We start from the raw sequence: 20710 nt of genomic DNA, 5'->3' as shown, positions 1-20710 counted from the left end.
CAGTATATTCAAAATAGCATCAACCACATGCAAAAGTAGCATAAGCAAAAGCCTATGAATTTAATACAAATGTGTTGCAATGGAACGTAAACATTGCAATTATTACATTTTCCTGTGGCCCAGATGGGGAATAATTTGGGAATTTAAACACTGCCACTTTTCAGATGCTAGAAAGACTTGGCCTCATCTCGAAGCTGTAATTGAGTTTTGAATAAATTTCAGATGACAACCATTCCTGAAACCTGCTATTTGTTATTTCTTTTTAAATCACAAACAGACTCTTTTCTCATTTTGTTTACAGGACAGTGGAACAGGAGATAACAGCTGCATTGAAGAAATATTGCGGGTAGGAATTCTTAAAAATAATTCTGTTATTGTGCCATTTTGTTTACTCTAAAAAGGCAAGAGAACAAGAATATTGCAATTACTGCTGTTAAAAATATTACTCTTTTAGACTGTCATCTTTCTAAGGAACAAGTAGGTAAAATTATTTACCCATGTAAAATAATTGAAAAGCTGTGAAAACAACCTTCTGGAGCTTCTGGATATCACTGCTACTTTGTACCAGTACAGCTGACCTTCATGCATGCAGAAGCAGATAATAGGATAAATTATAAACTGAAATGTACAACGATGTTTCAGGTTTACAAACCATGCAAAGTGCATGTTTCCATTAATCATGACTGTCAAAAATCTTAATTTTGAAGGGAGGTCTAGGAAGGTCATTTTCCACCTGGATTTAATTAGAATCCATTATGTAATGTCATTATGTCCATTATGTCCATTATATAATGACAACGTGCAAAATCTGCAGTTATTTCCATATTTCATTATTATTTCTTTTATCCCAGTAATTTCTAGTTTATTTTCATGGTGAAAATTAATATATATCCAGATAGATCTCCGCTTGAATCAGCTTTGATATTGGCTATTTTCTGAGGCAGATAAACTTATAAACAATGCACCATTTTCATATATTTTTAACTCATGTTCTTTTGGGTTCTCTTTCTAAACCGATAAATCAGTTACTTTAAATGCTTATAAACCTGATGTAACAGTGGGTAAAACATCAAACAAAGTAATTGGAATGGTAAAACCTCCTTATTTTTGAATTTGCTTCTCTCTCTTGGACATCCACTATACAAATATTTTAGATTGTTTATAAACTGCAGGCCTATAAATATTTGGTTTAGAGCTTAGTAGTGCATTAAGGCGGTTGTTTCTAAAGGCATCTCTCCCTTCTCCATGAATATGTTAAATACAGCTTTTAATTCTTGAACTGGACAAAGAGTTTATCGAAGGGTGATTATGATGGATTGCTTATGACATTACTGGCAGAGCTTTTACATAGCTAGCACTTACAAAGTAGGCATTTGTAGGGCTCAACTGCATATTTAACAGTCCTTTGCCTTCATTGCTGCTGCTTTGTTACAAATTAGCAGCAGATAGTATAAAGCACAAGAGTTTTTTATATTTTCACAATGCACTAAGCATATGATGTGATGTGAAGCTCATTCATCCCTTTTTTACGCAGGACAGTTAAAAAAGAACAGTCGAGGAAGCTAGTCTTTCTTGTTGAGTACAGATTGTACGCTAGCCCAGAAATGAAGGAAAGACCTGGTTCCTTCCACACAGAGGCACACAAACATGTAACAGAGACCCTAATCAAGAAGCAAAATTGGCTGTGTGACTAGGGATTGTAAGGCACATCTTCAAAATGGTGAAAGAGCTGTTCACTGTCTTTTTTCCCTTGAGCATGTTCCTCAAGAAATATTTTCATATAGCTTCATGGTGACATATGGAGCACATCCTTCGATGGATAGGACCCTTTTGAATTTATTCAAAAATTCTTTCACTGTTGATTAAAAACAAAATAAATCAACCCACTACAAGCAGTTTTCCCAAGACCTTGTGTTTGCTTGGCACAGGTCATCATGCTAGTTGCAATCCTGTCTCCTCCCAAGGTAGGCAGCTTAAGAAGAAGAAATCTACCACAATACCTAGGTGAGGAGCTGGGCAGAATAACTCCTCCCTCTGAGGACCGCAGAGCTGCTCTGCAGAGCACTCTGCCCTGTGTCTTACACAGCAGTGTGCTGCCAGATCCCCCATGTCTTGCCTCTCACCCTCCTCCCTTCATATGTCTTTTGAAATCCCAGCATGCGTTTAGCTCAGCAGATTTGCCCCAACTCCTTTGCAGTATGGGAACTGAGACAGGATTTGCTTCTTCATATGCAAGCGCTGAATTTCTGTGTTATTTTGGAGCTTATTTGCAGTGCTCTTAAACATTATGATTAACTTGCCCAAAGCCATAATCAGCCTTCTAACATACATGAATCTACTTCTGGAAAACACCAGACATAACTTGTACTTTAACTATGTCTAGTGTAACACTGCTGGTTTCAATAAAGATGCGCTGGTATGGATTTGGCTCCCAGTGATGAAAAGCTTTACTACCTACTTTCTGAGTTATCCCTTTTGCAAACTTATTTTCAGAAGACCTTAAAATACACTAGGTGATAAATGGGTTCTTCAAACCTGAGAGATTGGCTGGAGATTCAAAAAGTCAGCTGAACAGGTTTGAGAAGCTGGGGTTGTAGAAGCCAGAGTGGGTAGGGACAGCCATGCCTCTCTTGCCCTGGAAGTGCTGCCTATGCTGTGACTACAGGCAGGCCTTTCTCTGCACCTTGCCCGTGCTGCCCATTGGGTGCTGCCTACAACCCACCTGCAAGCAGGCAGGGCAGCACTTTTAGCACATTTGGATGTGTGAGGCTGAAGGATTGGGCATGGACATTTGAAGGATGCACGCTAACCAGGCTAAAAAGCAAGCTCACAGAACAGGAGGTAGGAGGCAGTTTAAGTGCAGTTAGAACTTGAAAGCCACACTTCTCATCAGTGTTTAGCTATCTGCTGAGGCTTAACATGACAAAAATATCATTTTCTTCCCGAGCTCTTGTCCTTAGGTGGGTACTCAATCACCATAGATAACCTCTCCAATCCGTCCATCCTCCAAGTTTGTAACCTGGCTATCACTTTCTATTCTGAACTTTCCTTGCATCTCTCTGTCCAAGGCTACGTTTAAATCTTGCAGACTGTTTCTTATACAGCATTTTCTAAGTGAAGCGCTTTATTCACACAGATGTAATTCTGGTCTAAATTCACCTCATCACACACCTTGATTGCTGCAGTATCCTGTTCTGTGGTTTTGACAAATGCAATGTTACCCACCTCCATTCATGCTGCTGCACAGATCATTTTCCTAGCTTAACATCTTGCCCACATCACATTTGTCTTTGCATCTCACCACTGTCATCTCCTTCTCTATCACATCAAATAGGGCCATTTGTCTCCACTCTTAAGGCCTCAAATCTACCAGTAAGGAATGACATATTGGTTCCCACTTTTTCTCATCTAGTGACACCAGCCTCCATCACCACGTTGCTAAGTTTTACATGAATTATTTTCTCCCATACTTCCCATCGTACCTGGGAAGAGCCACTGAACACTTTCAGGTACCTCCACATTTACCTTCAGATCCCCTCCTTAAGTCCCTCATTTTCCACAAGCACCATGAAAAATAGAGGTGAGGCCAGAGGTGTATTGATCCCACTCTTTCTCATGCCTGAGCACTGTTGTCCTGCTGGTTTCTTGCAGTGCCCAGTCAGGCCAGATATATCCAGCTGCTCTCTCTTGTCTTGAAAAGTGAACTTTCTGAGTCAAGGACCTGTTGTATAGTTCAAAAGCAGTTCTCAGTTCCTCTGGCAATGCAAATCAGTGCCAGTGGTGATTATTGTTATTGATAATTAATAAAAACAGCAACAATAACAGTGTGCCATAGCTACTCTCTTGACAATTTACTAGCATCCAAACTTTTCCATCCACTCTGTGCCCTCTGTTTGTGATGAACAGATCCATTCAGTTTTAACACCGATTTTCTGGTTTTTAGAAACAGACTGTTTAGAAAGAACGCCATTTCCAGATTTTGCTGGAAGTGCCATACACATAGTAAAGCCAAGGTTTACCTCCTTTTAGGACAGCACATATGCAGTTCCCATACAAATGGCCAAAGGCAGAGCACTAAAAAGCCAAGAGGGCTGCAATCCATGTTTTCCCCTGGAAGATGGCTCCTTGCTGGCCTGCTGAAATGTGTTCGTGGTTGGTAGGGCCATTCTCCCCTTCTTTTTTTCCCTGTACACTGCATCAGCAAAAGGAAGAAGATGCTTTAGCTGTGTCTTTTTAAGGAATGTAGCAGCCCGTTATAGCTGTCTCTTTCACAACACCAAGCAGAAGAGAGGCTCCCTTTCTAGGTACAGTGTGTTCCCTGCCCAGCTCAAGCTGTGGCTCCTCCCAGGGATAGGCACTTCCATGGCATGCCCCAAGTCCTGTTTCCCTCTTGTGGTAGCAGCCTGCTCCATCTGCATGCCTGTATGTCCGGCACCCAGCAGATCTAAGGAGGCAAGAACCCTTTTGTGCCCAGATCTGGTCACAGTCTGGATTCAGGACGTGGCCAGGACTAACATCTGGACCTGGGCTTTAGAATCAGTTTAGGCATAGTTTTAAAGTCACCAAATCTTAGTATGCACTAACTGTAGGAAGAATTTGTAACCTTTGGGCTGTCTTGTGCAAAGCAGGGTGCCACAGCTGAAGGCTAACCTTATTTGATGCACTCTTACCAAACATATCACAGCCCTATAGACTTTATAAATTGACAGACTGTACTGCATGAGACTGCGGCTTCTGAAGAAAGCAAGAACTGCTATGAGTCCTGAAGGAGGCTGATTAACAAGACAGTGGCCCCATAGAGACCAGAGCTATTGTAAGGACTCCTGCTGAGTTTATAATCACTGCAGGAATCCTGAACCTAATCTAACCCCATGCACTAATTTATAGCAACTTCTTCAAACCATAGTGACTCCTCTGTCCAGCTGCATACATGCACATTGCAGTTAGGGAAACTTTTAAAGGGAGCCTTTGATGTAAATAATCCCAATAAGACCAAGCTACCTGTGCAATGTCAAATCAAGAGAAAAGCCTCATTACTTGACCATAGTTATAAAAAACACTTCCATGTAAGTTTTTGCATTGTAGGTGGAGGACATCACAGAAAAATGTGAAGTGGAAAATAAGGGTTAAGTCTACACAAACATCCTTAATTCCACCATGCCCTGAAGAATTGCTACTTGAGTTCTTGAAACAACTCCAAAGCCAATCTATTCAACCTATCCACTTCCTCTCCTAAAACACAAGCTTGCTAAATGAGAGTCATAATTTTGCTTGATTTTTATTTGGTTTTATTGGTATGTTGTGCTCTGCATTTTGTTATGACTGGTGGGATTTGGGAGAAGTGTTTATTTTGAGAAAAATGGGAGTACCAAGGGTCCTACCTCTCAACTAAGTTAACTGTTGCAACACATATCTAATGCACTCAGAGAGTATATTTGCTGTGGAATTAAGGAGCAAGGGAGTGTATTGGGAGTGAGTGACTCTTGGCTAGTAATGTAATTGGGCTGAGACTGATCTGGTTATTCTTGCAGTCTTGGTTGTGATTTCCTAGATCTGTAGTGGTTTTGTTGAAACAAAGCCCACAGGCAATCTGAGCTCTTAATTATTGAAGATGTTCCTTGCAAGTTCCCTTTTTTATTTGCTATTGACATGAGAGATATCACTGAGTTTGGGAGAGACAGACGCAGTTAGGGGTGTTTGGCCTGGAGAGCTGCAGGGTGCAGAGACAGCCGGAAGCTGATGGCAAAGGAGAGCAGGACGAAGACAGAGAAAGGGCCAGAGGAAAGCCAAATGCGACTGGCTAATGTGGAGGAGCTGCATTTTCTTGAACAGCCCAGCGCAGTGACAAGGCAGGGTGGGATGTGGGATGGAGGCCATCCGCTTCTGAAAACATGACATTTTAAGTGCAATGGCTTTGATGGGTAACTTACTCAAATTTCTCTATCCTGTGAAGAAACTAGACAGAGTTTGTAAAGCACATTATTTCCTCTTTAAACAACGTAAAAAACTGAATGAGCACTGAGTCTTATTCTGTATTTCTCCCCTTCCCCACTTGGGATCCCTTGGCTCGTTAGCAGTCTTGCTAATTCTTTAGCAGAAAGTGTTAAGGATCACCCCATCAAATATTCAGGGTTTTTCAAATCTGAACAGCCATATGTGCCATGAGATCAGCTGCACTCCATCAGCTGATTGAATTAAAACAAGAGCAGAGGTAAATTAGAAACTGTCTGCACAAGACAAATCCTGTGAAAACATGAAATCCTACCAAACACACTGTCACTATGAATAAGCATCACAGTCAGTGGAGCACGTGTCAATACTTAGAGGGGGGAAAAATCAGTTTCTTAGAGGTAGGTTGTTAGTTCAACAACTGTGAACTGCTGCCTTGTAAATGTTAATGACTGTAAGATCCCACTGGCTTCAGTTAAGCTCCTGGTGGAGTTGGACATGTGAAGAATTACAGAACACAAATATGGTAATCAGCAGCGTATTTCCAAACACTCATCCTGCTTTACAGAGCCGAGGGAAAAGCCTGCAGACGGAACGAGACCCACTTTGCTGCACTGAACTAGTACAGGCACGCAGATCAATAGCTACCTCGGCGCTAGCAGAGCGTATTATTGCAGCTCCCTGCTGGAAAGAAATTGCTGGGCAACTTTGGGAGGAAGGTGGAAAGGCCGCCCTCAGCACTCCTGCCCTAGACGTTAATGGGGAATGGCTTTTGTGACTGATCCCCATGGGAAACCCCTGGAAAAGTTTCGGAAGGAACAGAGCAACTTCAGAAGAAGAGGGGGGAGAGAAGGTACAGAGACTTGGGAGGAGCTGCAATATGCTAACACTGCCTTTCTCGGCTGGTGTAATAAAATACAGAAGTATTCCAAAGTAGTAGAATACTGAATTGTATTAAAAATGTATCAGAGGAAGATCATTCATTTTCATCATAATCTTCAGAAGAGCTTTCATGGCACTGTTTTGCTTTCAGTATCCTAAATTTCAGAGCAATTAAAGGACTGCTTTGGCTGATGTATGCTGTTCTTTGTATTTCTTCAATGCTGTTCTTTTTGTCTTTCATACTAAAACAAATGAAAAGCATATTCAAGAACTGGAAATTGTATTCTTTCACCCAAAGCATTAAAAACCAGAAACATTAAGCAATAGCTCCAGCATCCCTCTAATCCAGCCTCCAGTACTCACCTATTTACATTGCCCTTCTTACTATTGCGACATCCAGCTGTTTTGTACAATGTCTTTTCTATAGCGATTGCTGTTTGTAGCAGTTTACCTGGGTTAGCTTTCATCCAGGCAGCCTGGGTACCACTAGCAGTGTGGATGACAGCACCATGGAGCTTCATCAAGCTATCCGCCTGGAAATTATGCAGCTTCTCAGTGAGAATTTGTGGTCTGTACAGTACCTTGTGCTGCTATAGCAAAATTAGCAGCAGTACCAGAGCTGGCTATTTTGGCTTTCTCCGTGTAAGCTGCAGTGACTGCAGAGCAAGCATGCCTTGGATGGCCTTCTATGTTGAAACTAGTGTAAAAGATGGCTTGCTGAGATTTGACCTTTCAGTAGCATTCCTGCTGCACTCTGGCCAAAATGTGACTTAGTGGCTTGCATGTAGATGCTCTTCTGTAACTTTAAGTATGGAAAATTCCTGAAGAATTAACAAAAACATTTAACTGATTATGGCACTAAAGCTAATTATTTCCCTAGCTTTCTACTGTGTTTGCTACTGTTGTCTCTACCACCCTGATAGCTGTGATAGCTGATCATTTTTACTGGACTCCTGATGATGTCCCTCTTTTCCCCCAGGAACATACACAGGCACAGAGGATTGCAAGGAGTAGGTGGCCTCGTTCTCATATCCCCAGCCGTGATATGAGAAATGCAGTGGGACATCGGGTCCCAATATGCTGTTTTATTTGCTATCTGACAATGACCTGGGGAAACGGGGGGATAGGGGAAAAGGGGGAAATCGAAGCTACTTAACTTAGACAGCTCATTTTGTGTGTATTTTAGGTGCTTAGTCCTCTGTACAGAAACACCTAAGTTCCTTCTATAGTCCCTTCATTACCTCTTTTTCCTTTCTCCATCCGAAAGGCTGGGGGGAGACTCCTTTCTTTTACCAAAAAAAAGATCCCTTTCGGAAGTGGCCCTAGAGTGGCTTTGTCAAATCATCAGCCTCTCCCTCCAGGTGATCGGATACTTGTCATCAGCTCATCTGAGCAGAAACTGTTCTTGGTTTGGGCGCCATATATGGCACATCCTTTTTATTGCTCACATAGATGTTTTCAACTGTCAATAAATCTTCACAGCCCACTCCTCAAACCCAGACATGTAAGCATTTCTTCCCTGACCTCTAGTATACAGAGTCTGAGGTACAGAACACCATCTAAAAAGGCTCTAAAATACTATGCTCACAGGGATCAAGTCAACCAACCATTAATTAGTTGTACATTAACAGATCCCCTAAATTGGCACACCCAGATTTTTGCTGCAGTTATTGCTGCTGTTGTTGAAACTAGTGTCTCAAAGCACTTTGAAGTTTGTGGCACAGGGTATTATGCATAATTTGTTGTATACAATATATTTTAATCCTAGAACTTAGTAAATCTTTGTTACTGAAAAATATCACTTAAAAAGGGCAAAAATTATAAATAGCTCAGTAGAAATTAGAGATCAATCTAGAAGACCTTATAATGGGAATAAGACTTATAATAAATACCACTCTAAGGTAAACTCCATTTCAGTCTTAAGGGTACCAATGCCAGAAAAAGGAGGCACTTGTTCTAGTGTTAGCCATTTATGTACTCGGGCATTAGCATTTGAAAATACTGCAAAATATGATCTGTTTTAATTTGGATATGGTAGTATAGGGAAAGAGACCTATATTCTTTTAGAACAGAAGTAGCCAATTTGTGTAAGGAAATGGCAGGCGGGTATAAAAGAGCTGGTGAAACACTATCGTGCTAATGTGGTAGAATTAATTTTCAAAATTGCTGTTTTGTAGTGAGTGTGTACACCCTGTTATTTTGACAAGGCAAGAGAGAATCCAGAATGAATTATCCAGCCTCTCTGCTATACAAAAATAATGTAGTAAAATACTTACTAATTTTTCCCTCTGTTTAGAGTCTTTCACAAAGCTGGAAAAGAGGCACAATCACCGTCTTGTTCCAATACAGAGAAATGATTCCTTGTTATTAATGGCAAAGGGCCAGATAGATCCTTGTTTTGTATATTCCTGCCACAACGCCTCTGACGCCAACAGAATTATGCATATTAATACCAGAAAGAATTTGCCCTATCAGTCCTAATGAGAGAATAATAAAATTTGGGTAACAACAGATATTCACACTGCTCTGAGCGTGGGATTTGGTGCCTTCAGCTGCCAGCTTTAGAAAACAATCTACTTTCTACCCCTGTGATTAGATTCACCCAAAATGAAGGGACACCACAACGGAGGTGTGACTTGAGGTGACAGCATCCTCTGGTAAAGCCCAGGTTGACGGAGGCTCTCTTCTGCAATATGTATTTCCCCCGTAAATCTGGAAAATATTTGAAAAGTAGTTTGACTTCTGCCTGGATTAAACTGGGCATTAAGGAAGCTGGGTCAGCAGAGCAGTGTAAGTAGGTGCTGCTGTATGATGTATTTTCCACCCAGGCTAATGTTCCTGTTTCCTTTGCCATGTTTTCAGGTATGGGTGCAGACTGAGGGAGAAAGAGCGAGGGTTTCCTGTAGTACGCGTGTATTCATGGCTATATGTTGCAGTTGCGGCGGCAGAGCTTTGCAGTTGTTGCCCCCAGGCCCTGAGCATAAGGACACAGCCCTGGTTTGCCCTGCAGTCTGCGACCTCACAGGGTGACACACCTACTGGCATCCCCAGATTAAGACATATCTCTGAAAACCTGCATTAGATGACTGACTTGTGGATTTCAGCAGTTGATGTCACACTCAGCTGACTGCTGAAAACGCACATACTTTGGCCGTGGACCTTTTCCTTTCTCCTACATTAATATTTTGAGTGGAGACGAACTCATACGGAGATTTCTGTGTGGTGCCTGACTTTCAGCAACTGAAGATCATCGGTGGGGACTCTTCTGCCGCTCTGTCCCATTTTGGTCTTTCTGGTTATCCTTGAGAGAGGCAGCTTTCCTCGTTTGCGAGCCGAGGCAAATATACTTTCATTAATTTTATTTAACTGTATTTAGGAGAAACACACTCCTCTTGGTAGAAGCACTTTAAGGAAATTGTGGGAGAAAAGAGGAGTCTGTTAAAAGGAAAATAAATTGCTTTCAAGAATATTCCATTGCAATGGCTCTACTTACAAATAAAATGGAGCAATAACCGTTCTCTTGCCCTGAGGCCAAGCAACAGGGCATGGCTTACGTCCATGCAGATAAACGCTTTTACAGCCACAAAACAGAGCGGCTCCAACCGAGCTGCCTGTTGGGAGTGGCCCCTGGCCAAGCGTGGCTACTGTCTGGGAGAGTTGGCCCAGGTCAAAACCATACTGGTGTTGATAACTTAACGATGTGGGCAACTGTGGGCCAGTGTTCAGGCATGTGCCCTGGTCCTATTAGTCTATTAGGGCAGATGTGGTCTCACTCTTCTATGCAATGTGCTGGGCTACATTCTGCCTTATATAAAATTCAAAGACTCTAGAGAATAGAGTGCTAGCAAAAATCACTAGTGCTAGCAATTACGGCAAAAATTGTGATTGAAAATCATTAGTGTTTTTTTTTTTACTCTGTATATTTTGACATCTTTTTCCATTGTAGTTCTCAACCATTAGGTTGCACTTGGGACATATTACAGGCTTTTTTTCTTTGAAAATGTGAAAAGTAAAAACTGTTTTTGAAGGGAAGACAAGACCTTACACAGTCATTTGTCTGAAGGACTCAAAGTACCATTAAATAGAACAGTTTAAAAGAGGCTGATTGAATACTGGACAAGTTTTGACTAACCATATCTGTCCTTTCTGATTAATGTTAAATGGTATTTGCTGCATATGGTGCATTGTGTCATTCTTAGAGTTATTTTGGATTTAGTGTATTATGCAGTAAAATGCTATCAGGTGTGCTTCAAAAGAGAGGTGCTTGGAAAAGGCCCTCCTGTTTCATGTACATATTATTGATGGTGCCTTACACAATGGGGTTCTCCAGACACTACCATTGTACAGCTTATAATGCTGACAGTGATAAACCATCATCTTGCTGACAGTTTCTGAAAGCTTCTGAGCTCTGTCAGAAGCATTAATTTAATTAAAAACAAATATGTTCTTTACAAGAATGTCGACTATACTTAAAGATGCCCAGACAGAAAAAGGCTTACATACAAACTTCAGCTAAAAAACATGCAATTTTATAGAGAAATTGCAAGCCTGTCACTTTACTCTTGGGGAAAAAAAGTTATTCAGAGTAGTGACAATAATTTGGTGGGAGAGAAAGTGGGCTTCATGCAGTAAAAAAGTTTCTTTCCAGCTGTGTGGGTTTTCCACAGGCTTTTTTCATGAATATTATCAAATTATTTGTTATTTACTCATGAATGCTGAACAAATATCGAGCAAATGCAAGATGTTATTAATTTTCCTAGCATTGCATGTGCACATATGTAATGGTTCATTATAACCCTGAGATTTCAACATATTCCAGTGTAAATGAGAAGAGCCCAATTAAAAAAATTGCAGACCCTGATCCAACCTTTGTTGACTTCAGATCCTGATGTTGAATTGAGCACCAAAAGAGAAAATTATGCCTATTAAATTGAGTAAACAGTTTCTTCATTTATCTGGGTGGCTTTTTTCTGTCAGCGAAAACTAGTTTTCTGCTAAAAATGCCAACCCTTAGAAACTTAATGAGTATTAATGAAAAGCTGGAATAATTTAGCATGGACAAAAAGAGGGTTATTTTCCGTAGACATTTCGTTAGTAAGAGCTGAATCCTAAAAGGCCTATTCTCCTTGTGGTTTGTCAGAATAATTCTCATTATAGTCAATAGGAACAGGTATATATGCATCAATAGCAGAATAGACTACTAAATATAGTTGCTACCACTGCAGCTAGTTCCCGCTCTCGTTTATCAGATGCAGAAGCTGAAAGCTACAGCAGCTTCATAGCATAAGCAGGAGGAGGCTTAAAGACTTTTTTTCCTGGGAAAAAGGGCATGGGCTCAGTTTTGGTCTTGCAGGTGTCCTAGACCTTTCCCCAAGCAGATGGGCTGTTTCCAGCCTGCTGTGTTTGGCCCCACCGCACAGGGCTGGTGCATGTGCAAGCGTCTCTTAGCCAGAGCAGGCTCTCGAGTTTTTGCATATACCTTATGTTTTCAAGGTTATTCCAAACTAAAAGTAGGGTTTTTTTTTCACATTAGCCAGACAAACAGCATATATCTCTCGACAAAGTGGTAGGAGATGGGCGAGCATCACCTTGCCTGAATCTCCTTCCATCCCTTCCTGGCGCTCCCCAGCTTCCTTGCGTCTGCCCAGGCCATTTCCATAAGGTGCCCAGGGTTGGTCCATCTTCCTCACTCCCTCCCCTCCTGGGCAGCAGCTGTTTTCATATCCCTAGCTCTCTCCCCATTAAGAAAGTGTGCCCCAGGCCTTTCCCCAAAACAGGCTGCCTTTGTCTCTAGTCCCTTGGAGTCCCACATGAGTCACTTAGGCTCTGTGATTTTTTTTTTTTTAAGACCTAGGATTAGTATCTGATATCTTTGTTCTCTTCTCTGGGATTTTCCACTATCCGAATCTAGACCCCTGTGGAGAGGCAGTGAAAAAAAATGGCCTTTACTCTTTTGTTCTCCTTGGGTAAGATCTATTCAGGTGCTGATAGCCTTTAACTATCGACCTTTTCATGGACAGACATTAGCTTCTTTTCCCTGTCTTCTTTGTACAAGGAGCATAAAGCATTACACTAAAAAACAGCCATAAGGAATTCATAAATTATACATAGGCAGATTCCCCAAATCATCAAACATTCACTTCTGTAAAGGATGTTCCATATCCATATTGTTTCTATGGTGTATGTACCTTTCCATATCTTGTCATTTAAGCTTTCACCGATTTTATTCCTTGTTTCTTCTTTTTTTGTCATTTCAATGAGTCCTGATTTAAAACAAAACAAACAGGAGTTTGCATTTTTTTCCCTCTCTCTTTGTAACTCTTTGCCAGCAGAAAACAGGCAGATTTGACTGACAGGTGGAGGGAGCTCTCAGCAGAGTTTTTGGCTTTGGTACCACTTTATGTGCCATCTCTTGGACCCGCAATGCTGGGGAAGGAGGGAGCGAGCCTGCCCAGGGCTGCCTGCGCTTTGGGTACTCTCGAGTTACCCATCCCTGGCTGCAGTAGCTTTGCGGATGTGCAGGGTCGTGACTTCAGCTTGACAATGTCCCTTCTTACATGCTTCGCATAGCAAAAACTAATTCAAAAGTCAGATGGCACTGAAAAAGCCATGCCAGCTAAGTAGTATATGCAAGTGCCAGCAAACTCTACATGTACAGAAATGGGCTGGTCCATGACACATGTTGTTGGGTCTGTTTCACTGCCAGAAGGGACTGTATTTTGGCCATGAGCTGTAGGATTGGTAATTGCTGTGGACTGCATCCTAGAAACCACGCAGGATTTGGGGCCAGTAGGAGGTACCTAATCATGGGGGAACCATAATTATGTGTTCCATTATAAGGGGCTCATCCTCAACTTTTCCAAAAAAGATGCTGCTCTTACTAAGTTTTTCAGGCCATATCTCATTGCGTTGTTGGCAAATGTATTTTTATGAAGCCCATATCCCAAAATAAAAACACTTTAAGACTCCTACAACTTACATTTTGTTAAAGCATATGAAAATGGAACACTCTGCAGGGCAAAGATAAGGGGAATTAAATGATGAAGTCAACAGAGGTGAAAGGGAAAATTACCCGATCATACACCCATCTGCCCTAGCTGTTCCGCTCCAGTTCACATCTGCTTGTCTCCCTGCTACCCTATTGCTGTTTCTGAATCCACATGGCTGCAGGGTCACTCCAGCCAAGTTCTGCACTTATTTTCTAGCATACAGCAAGTCAGGCTCCTGCTGGGAATAGCCTTCATGGTGCAGCCTGCTCTTGTGCACTGACTGCGAGAGCCTAGGAAGACCAGGCACCTAACCCAGAGTTTGAAGTCAGAGGCAGTCAGTGCGAGTCCCTCTCACAAACTAGGCACAGATAGGCTGATTAACCCTCTGTCACCTGCTGAACACTTTGCATTAGTTCTAAGCAGAAGCCAGAGATGAACCTGCTGGAGGTAATAAATGTGAAGCATTTTCTAACGATCTGCAGAATGAAGTATTTTGCTAAACTGAACACTGTTGGTCCATCTGACTCCATCTAAACAGGTGGTGACCAAGGAGTACTTCTAATCTCCTGTGTCTGACTATGTCCTAACTGTACAGTGAGGCAACAGTTCTGCATGCTTCAGTCCACATGTCTTGCCTGCACCCCAGTTTTCCCCCAGAAAAGACTTGGATGCCTGCATTGAAGAGATTCAGTTCAGCTGGGTCTCAGATCTGGGCGGTGGGAGGACAAGGAGCCTGGAGAGTGGTGCACAACTCTGCAGGTGAGTTTAGACTAAGCCAGAAACAAGTCATGTTGCAGAATTATCAAATGTTTAAGTCATTTATCCTGAGAAAGAATTAAGGTGTGAGGGAGCATGTAAAATGCACTACAGCATTTCTCTGCAAAATGACAGGGTTTCTTCTGTTTGGTATAATGATTGTAAATTTCTCGGTGGCACGGAGACTATTTAAGGTCGCATCTACCAAAGCATATTTAAAGAAAGTTCAGACCCTTTGTGTCTGCCACTTATATTCTGATTATCTGTCTGGAGGCAGAGCTCCTCGTTTTGATATGTAATGAATAAAATGCACAAGTGGAAGGAATCAAGATAATGAATTTGCAGGATAATTTTACTAATTATCTTGTTGCTGATCATGGAACCAAGGCACTGCAAGTCAATCCTACCACAGCTATTAATATGCAATGCCTAAAGCTGTTCTTGTAACATTTATTACTCATCTCGCTAGCTCCACACAAGTTGATAGATTCCTATTAAATTTGTAAAGTGAAGTCACTGAAAAGTTCCCTGTTCTAAATGTAACATGTTAAATTATACACGTTTACTGAAATGTGAAGTAAACGAGAGGATTTAAAATAATGTTTTCTAGTGTGTGAATATTAAGTGATGAGTAGAGATGGAATTCATCTCACCTTGATTTATTTATTTGAAGATAGGTATCTAATCCAAGTTCTGAATTTCACCTCCCTACATAGTCACAGGAGAGAGGATGGGATGAGTTGTCCTCTGAAAGTGCCTCTCTTCACTGGCTACAGAGGGATCCCAGTCGATTTCCTGACATAGACCTTGAACTTTTTTACAACTAAAGCTAAGGTGGGATGAAAAGATGTTTTGGGGGGAAGGAGGTACATAGGTAACTTGTCAGTGCAAAAACCAGGCACAAATAATAGCACTGTGAGATTATGTTTGGGCCCCTGGCCATTCATTTAGCAATGCATATGGGAAGATAATTGGAGAACATAAGCATATAGTCTGCACTGGTCATATGCATTTGGGAACAGCTCAGAAATGTAGGAAAGCGTGTCTCAAAGTGAGCCATTCATGACCAGAGTGCAGCAGTGAGGTAGACAAGCTCAGGAGCAGAGACAGAAAGCTCTGTGTGGCTTTAGGAAAAGGAAGGAGGGTGGAGGAGCTGAAGTCATATATTGCTATAGAGCCATGAAGAAAGACTAAATGAGGATGAAGATCAGTGAGGATGAAGAATAATCATGTCAAAATAAATAGAAGAAAGACAAAAGAAAGCACAACATTGGGGAAGTGACCAGAAGGAGAAGGCAGATAGATCCTGGCACCTTCCTGTCTCTTCCATGTCCGAGAGGACCAAAAGGAGCTTTGTTGGGACAGTCTCCTCGCTCCCCAGAGCAGCTCAGAGTTTTCTCCCTGGGTGAACTGACCACAGATCTCCTGAAATGTCCAGTGCTGCCTTTACTGCTGTTCCCTCCCCTGTGCCATAGCTTGAGTGTTGCCTGAGTTATTTCTCCTTCTGGAGAAAAGTCTGGGTTTTAGCAATTTATTGTAATGCAAATCAGAAATAAAAGAGAAATTCTAGAGATATTGGAAATGCAGAATTCCATAGCATGGCCCTAAAACAGATGCCCTCCCCACACCTGCTCCATCCCTGGGAAAGAAGCAGGGCAGACCTTGACCCTATAACCTCATTTTTGTTTCGTCCAAACTGGGCTTTGCAGTCACTGTCTCTCTGTCTCACTTGATATGTTTTTAAGCAGATATGTCTCAGGCTTGTAGCCCTTGACACTACCCATGTAATGGAGAGCATTATATTGGGTATATAATTTTTGCTTAGAAAAGAAAAAAACCCTCCAAAAATATCCATTCAGGCTATTTCTGCAGCAGGCTAAGATATCATAAAGTTTTTGATAACTAAATCCATTTGGTGCTTTATCTCTTCCCTCAAATCATTTCCCTTAATATTATACAAAACTACAGCACAATAAAAAACAATAATGGTCAGGCACTTGGCTTAATAAAAGAGTCTTTTGAACTATTATTATAACAGAGAAAAGAGGTCAGCTATTTCAGCATAGATCTTAAAGTTAGCTGGAAATATTTGTAATATTAACAGAAAAATCAAAGTTGCTTCTCTGCCAACCATGCTGCAAATAAGGATGCTGCAAATAAGAACTTTAGAAGCCCCAGAGGAGTGTGCTTTAATAAGCTAGTCATCTAAAAGCACTGTTGCAGACAACCAGAGGGTACAAAATAACTGATACCAGGAATGATCTGACTGCAGAGAGAAATTGGAAGGCAACAGGTTCTCACTAGACTACTGGAAAAAACCTGGACAGTTCTGAAAAATAAGCATTTATCATGCTGCCTTTTTAGTTCCTGTTTCACGGTTTGGTTGTGCTTTTCTCTCCCATAAAAGTTCATCAAAAACATTAAAAGCAGAAATCAAGTGCTATTTGGAGGTTTTGTTTGTGTTGCTGTATGAAATTGAGAGCGTACTGTGCTATAAATAAAAGCTTGTAAGTAAATTCCCAGCATATTAAAACCTGCCTAACAGGAGATTAAGATGGTCTGAAGTCACTGACTCAGATCATAAACAGTGCGCCGTTAGCTGAAATGATTAATCACTTTGGTACAAAAGAAAAGAGGAAATTTGTTAAAAAATAAGCAGGGGGCACCATGCTAACTCCGGGGGCAAGCTGATTGGCTGTTTAATAATGTATAACGAAGTGTGTGCCAGATCAAAAGCAAATCACATGCAGCTGGCAGAAAATGAAATGGCATTAGGCAAAGTATTTGTCTAGCTATGAGGCTATTTAGGAAATTACTGTATATTAATGTAATGTCTATTAAAGCCTTTCAAATTAATTTTTGCTGAGAGAACCCCCATAAATAAAACATGATATATGCACTTTATGTATATACACACACACATATGGGGGTGTATATATATATGTGTGCATTACATATATATTATAAACACTACAGACACCCAACTTTGCAAGATTTTCGTGCTTCGTTAGTGGCTTAATTAAAGCATTTTCAAATTCTCATTTTACTTGTTACTCCATGTGAGAATATGCTGTATAATTGTTACTTGGGTGTGTTATGATAATATTTTTGCTGCAACAGAATTTGGCAAAAATCTACATTAGAAGAGGGGAAAAAAGAAAGACGCACTGATGTAGCATCCCCGTTCCTCACAGGTTTCATTGTCAGCTTTTAAAGCCTAAAGGGAAAATGTCTGTCTGCTGCACTTCCTCAGCTTTCTGTGGCATTCGAAGGGCTCAGCTTGGCAGCAAACATAGGAAGCCACAGTGATGGGTACCCAAGGAGGTGCTTTTCCATCAACATTCAGTTTCCCAAAGACACTGCTGTGCCCATCCATGGCTGGTGCTGGGCTTTTGTGGGAGTCCAGAGGTGGGTGCTTGTGCCTGTGGGTGCAGCATGGACTTACTTTTCACCTGGTGACACGCTGAAGCACAACACATGGCCTGCTGTTCCAGGCCCATCCCTTTCCAGCCCAGCAGACTAAACCTCAGGCTGGAGCTGTGACCCTTCTTAGTGTCCCCTGGACTCCCAGCTCAGGCATTTCTGGCTTCCCAGAAGTCTCGCTTCAACAAGAAGAAGTGGACAGTGTTCCCTCCCAAAATTTAGTGTTGGCTGAAGGTCTCTTGGGTGGTAGAAGCCATCCCAGCCTGAGGAGAGTCTACAAAGTCTTGCCTCCTGAGCCAGCTACTCTTCAGCATCTTGCTCCACCAGCATTGCTCCATCGGTGGGCCGAAGTCCTAGGTACTGAACTGTCTCCCAGCTTTCTATGGAAGGCAGAGTCATGTCTGTCCTCACAAGCTTTTCTGGAGCTCGCCTTTTCTTGCGTCAGGTCACCCGCGCTTGTGGCAGGCCACGTGGAAAGAGCAACCTAGTGTACAGTGCTTAAAGGATGCAACGCACTCATGGTCAGAGCAGCTGGAGACAAGCCCCTGCATTGCAAAGAGCCAGGGCATGTGTGAGTCAATGATGCTGAGAAGGAGAGGGGCAACTGGAAAGGCCAAAAGCCCACTTCTTGGTCAGCTGAATCTGACCCTTGCCTGATGAAGTGGTCTTGCTTTCGCTTTGCCTGGTCGTACTCCACTGCTCTGTGTGCCTCTGTCCCCGTGCTCGACTTCCCCTGCTCTCCCAGTTCTTTCTCCCCAGGCCAGTTGTTCTCCCCTCTGCACTGCCTGCAGATTTAGCATTGGCAAAACCAGCAGAGAGGGAGAGATTTGAAAACAAACTCATCAGGGCACACTGGCATCAACCTGAGCAGTAGAGCGCTGGCTGGTCTCTCTGCAGTCCACACTCTGGTCCACCAAATTTTTCGAAGGCAATGAGACTCTGTGTTGTTACATGATAAGTGATTTTACTTTGCCATCACACTGTCCTATTATTGTCATATTACAGCAGAAACAATCAGCTGATGTAAGGCACACATTTGGAAAAAGAGAGAGCTGTACTTACAGCTCATGCAGATTGGCAGTTCTGTACATTTTTGGAATTATAAACAACAGTTAGTTTCTGTCACCGCTTACAAAAAACATGGCAAAGCTGTTGAAATAAGGGAGCACTTAAGGGAAACCCAGACCTTTTATATCTGCCACTTATTTCCTGATTATCTTCCTGGAGGTCAGGCCCTTCATTTTGACACTTAATGAATAAAATGCCCACGTTGCAGGAAATGGGATAATGAATTGTGAAAAGACATAATCAGCAATGACTAAATAATTAAGGGAATTGAAATGTAGAGTCATGTGGGAATGTATTAATAATAACATGATTTTTCCATATGCTAAGAAATTCTGTCTGTTTTTAGAAAATCAGTCATCACACATGCTCTGTGGCAAAAAAAAATTAATGTAGACTAATAGGAACTGTAATTAGATGTTCTGCTTTTAAACAGCTGAATAAAAGATGAAATCATATAGAAAGTATATTTAGATACAAGCCAGAAAGTAAACTGATTATTATTCATAGTGCTGTTAATAGGAGCTGTAATTTATGCATCTAGTGGGAATCATGTTAGGCAATTAGGAAAGGGAGTCACACTTGACTTCCCTTTATGCATTTACATATTTATATATTTTTCTATATCTTGCCAATGTCTCCATCTTTCCAGTTGCCTTTAGTCCAAGTAACTGCCCGGAATAATACCTTAGAATGCATGCTTTTGCAGTAAAATTCTCTCTTGGAGTTCAAACTGGCCTTCACTTAGATTAAATAGAATTGCACAAGCTTTGCTTTGATCATACTTGCCTCCTGACACGGGATTTCAGCAAGTCCCCAGTACTACGTGAAGAATGGGACTTTCTAATTTCTCTGAGCACTTCACCGACAAAGGCTTGCAGTAGAAATTATCAGAGCAGTTGGACTGGACTGTATATCTACTTCTACTCCCCTCACTATATGTAATCTTTACTCTGTGAACTCAGGACCCAGGTTCAGCTGCTTAGTCTGTGCGGTTTGCTGCTGGCAAAACACGGGATCCTGGAATTTCTCACGCTCCCAGCACTGAAATCCCAATGATCTGGGTTTCAGTTCCAGTTGGAGTTGCTGTATTTGTGGATTATATGATCCTTTATATGTATTTAATACTTTTAACAGTTCAATGGAAGAATGATTTACGCTTGTTTTGTGCAACAGCACGGTTATTGTTTTCATCCAAAAGCGTCCTATATCCAAACACTTATTAATGCAGTGTCTCAGTGATCCCGTAATATACAGGCCAGCCAGAGAGGGGAACATTGCTAGATATATTTGAGCAGATGGGTGGACTGAGGTGCAGAGAGCTGACATGGTTTGCTCAAGGTAAAAAAGCCCATCAGTGGCAGAGCGGAGATTAAAATTCAAGGCATGAGATCATTGAAGGATTAAGGGCTGCGTTCATCTGCTTCATTTCCAGACATATAGCACGTACCTCAGATAATCTGCAGGTGTCAGGATTTGGAAATATTCAGCACGTAACGCTCAAAAATGAGAGGCAGAGCAGCTCTCGGGGGGAAGGCAGGGTGCGATGGGGACCTCAGCGAGGGTTGGTGGGGGGTGTTGCAGGAGCCGGGCTGCTCCAGGCTTGCAGTGGTGTCTCCCAGATGGCCTGGGAGCACCCATGGGTC

At 41.8% G+C, this 20710-nt stretch overlaps 1 protein-coding gene across 2 annotated transcripts in view; it reads left to right on the top strand.

The window, feature by feature from the left end:
* The window catches only part of AFF3 (ALF transcription elongation factor 3), a 338365-nt gene that overhangs the window by 149813 nt on the left and 167842 nt on the right, over nucleotides 1-20710 (top strand). For both annotated transcript variants that reach the window (XM_064502379.1, XM_064502371.1), the window contains exon 4: nucleotides 302-346. In XM_064502379.1, coding sequence (XP_064358449.1) covers nucleotides 302-346 — 45 coding nt within the window. The remainder of the gene's footprint in view (nucleotides 1-301; nucleotides 347-20710) is intronic.

This window comes from Dromaius novaehollandiae, chromosome 1 (assembly GCF_036370855.1).
Source record: "Dromaius novaehollandiae isolate bDroNov1 chromosome 1, bDroNov1.hap1, whole genome shotgun sequence".
Taxonomy (NCBI): domain Eukaryota; kingdom Metazoa; phylum Chordata; class Aves; order Casuariiformes; family Dromaiidae; genus Dromaius; species Dromaius novaehollandiae.
This window is presented reverse-complemented; position numbering and strand designations above follow the sequence as displayed.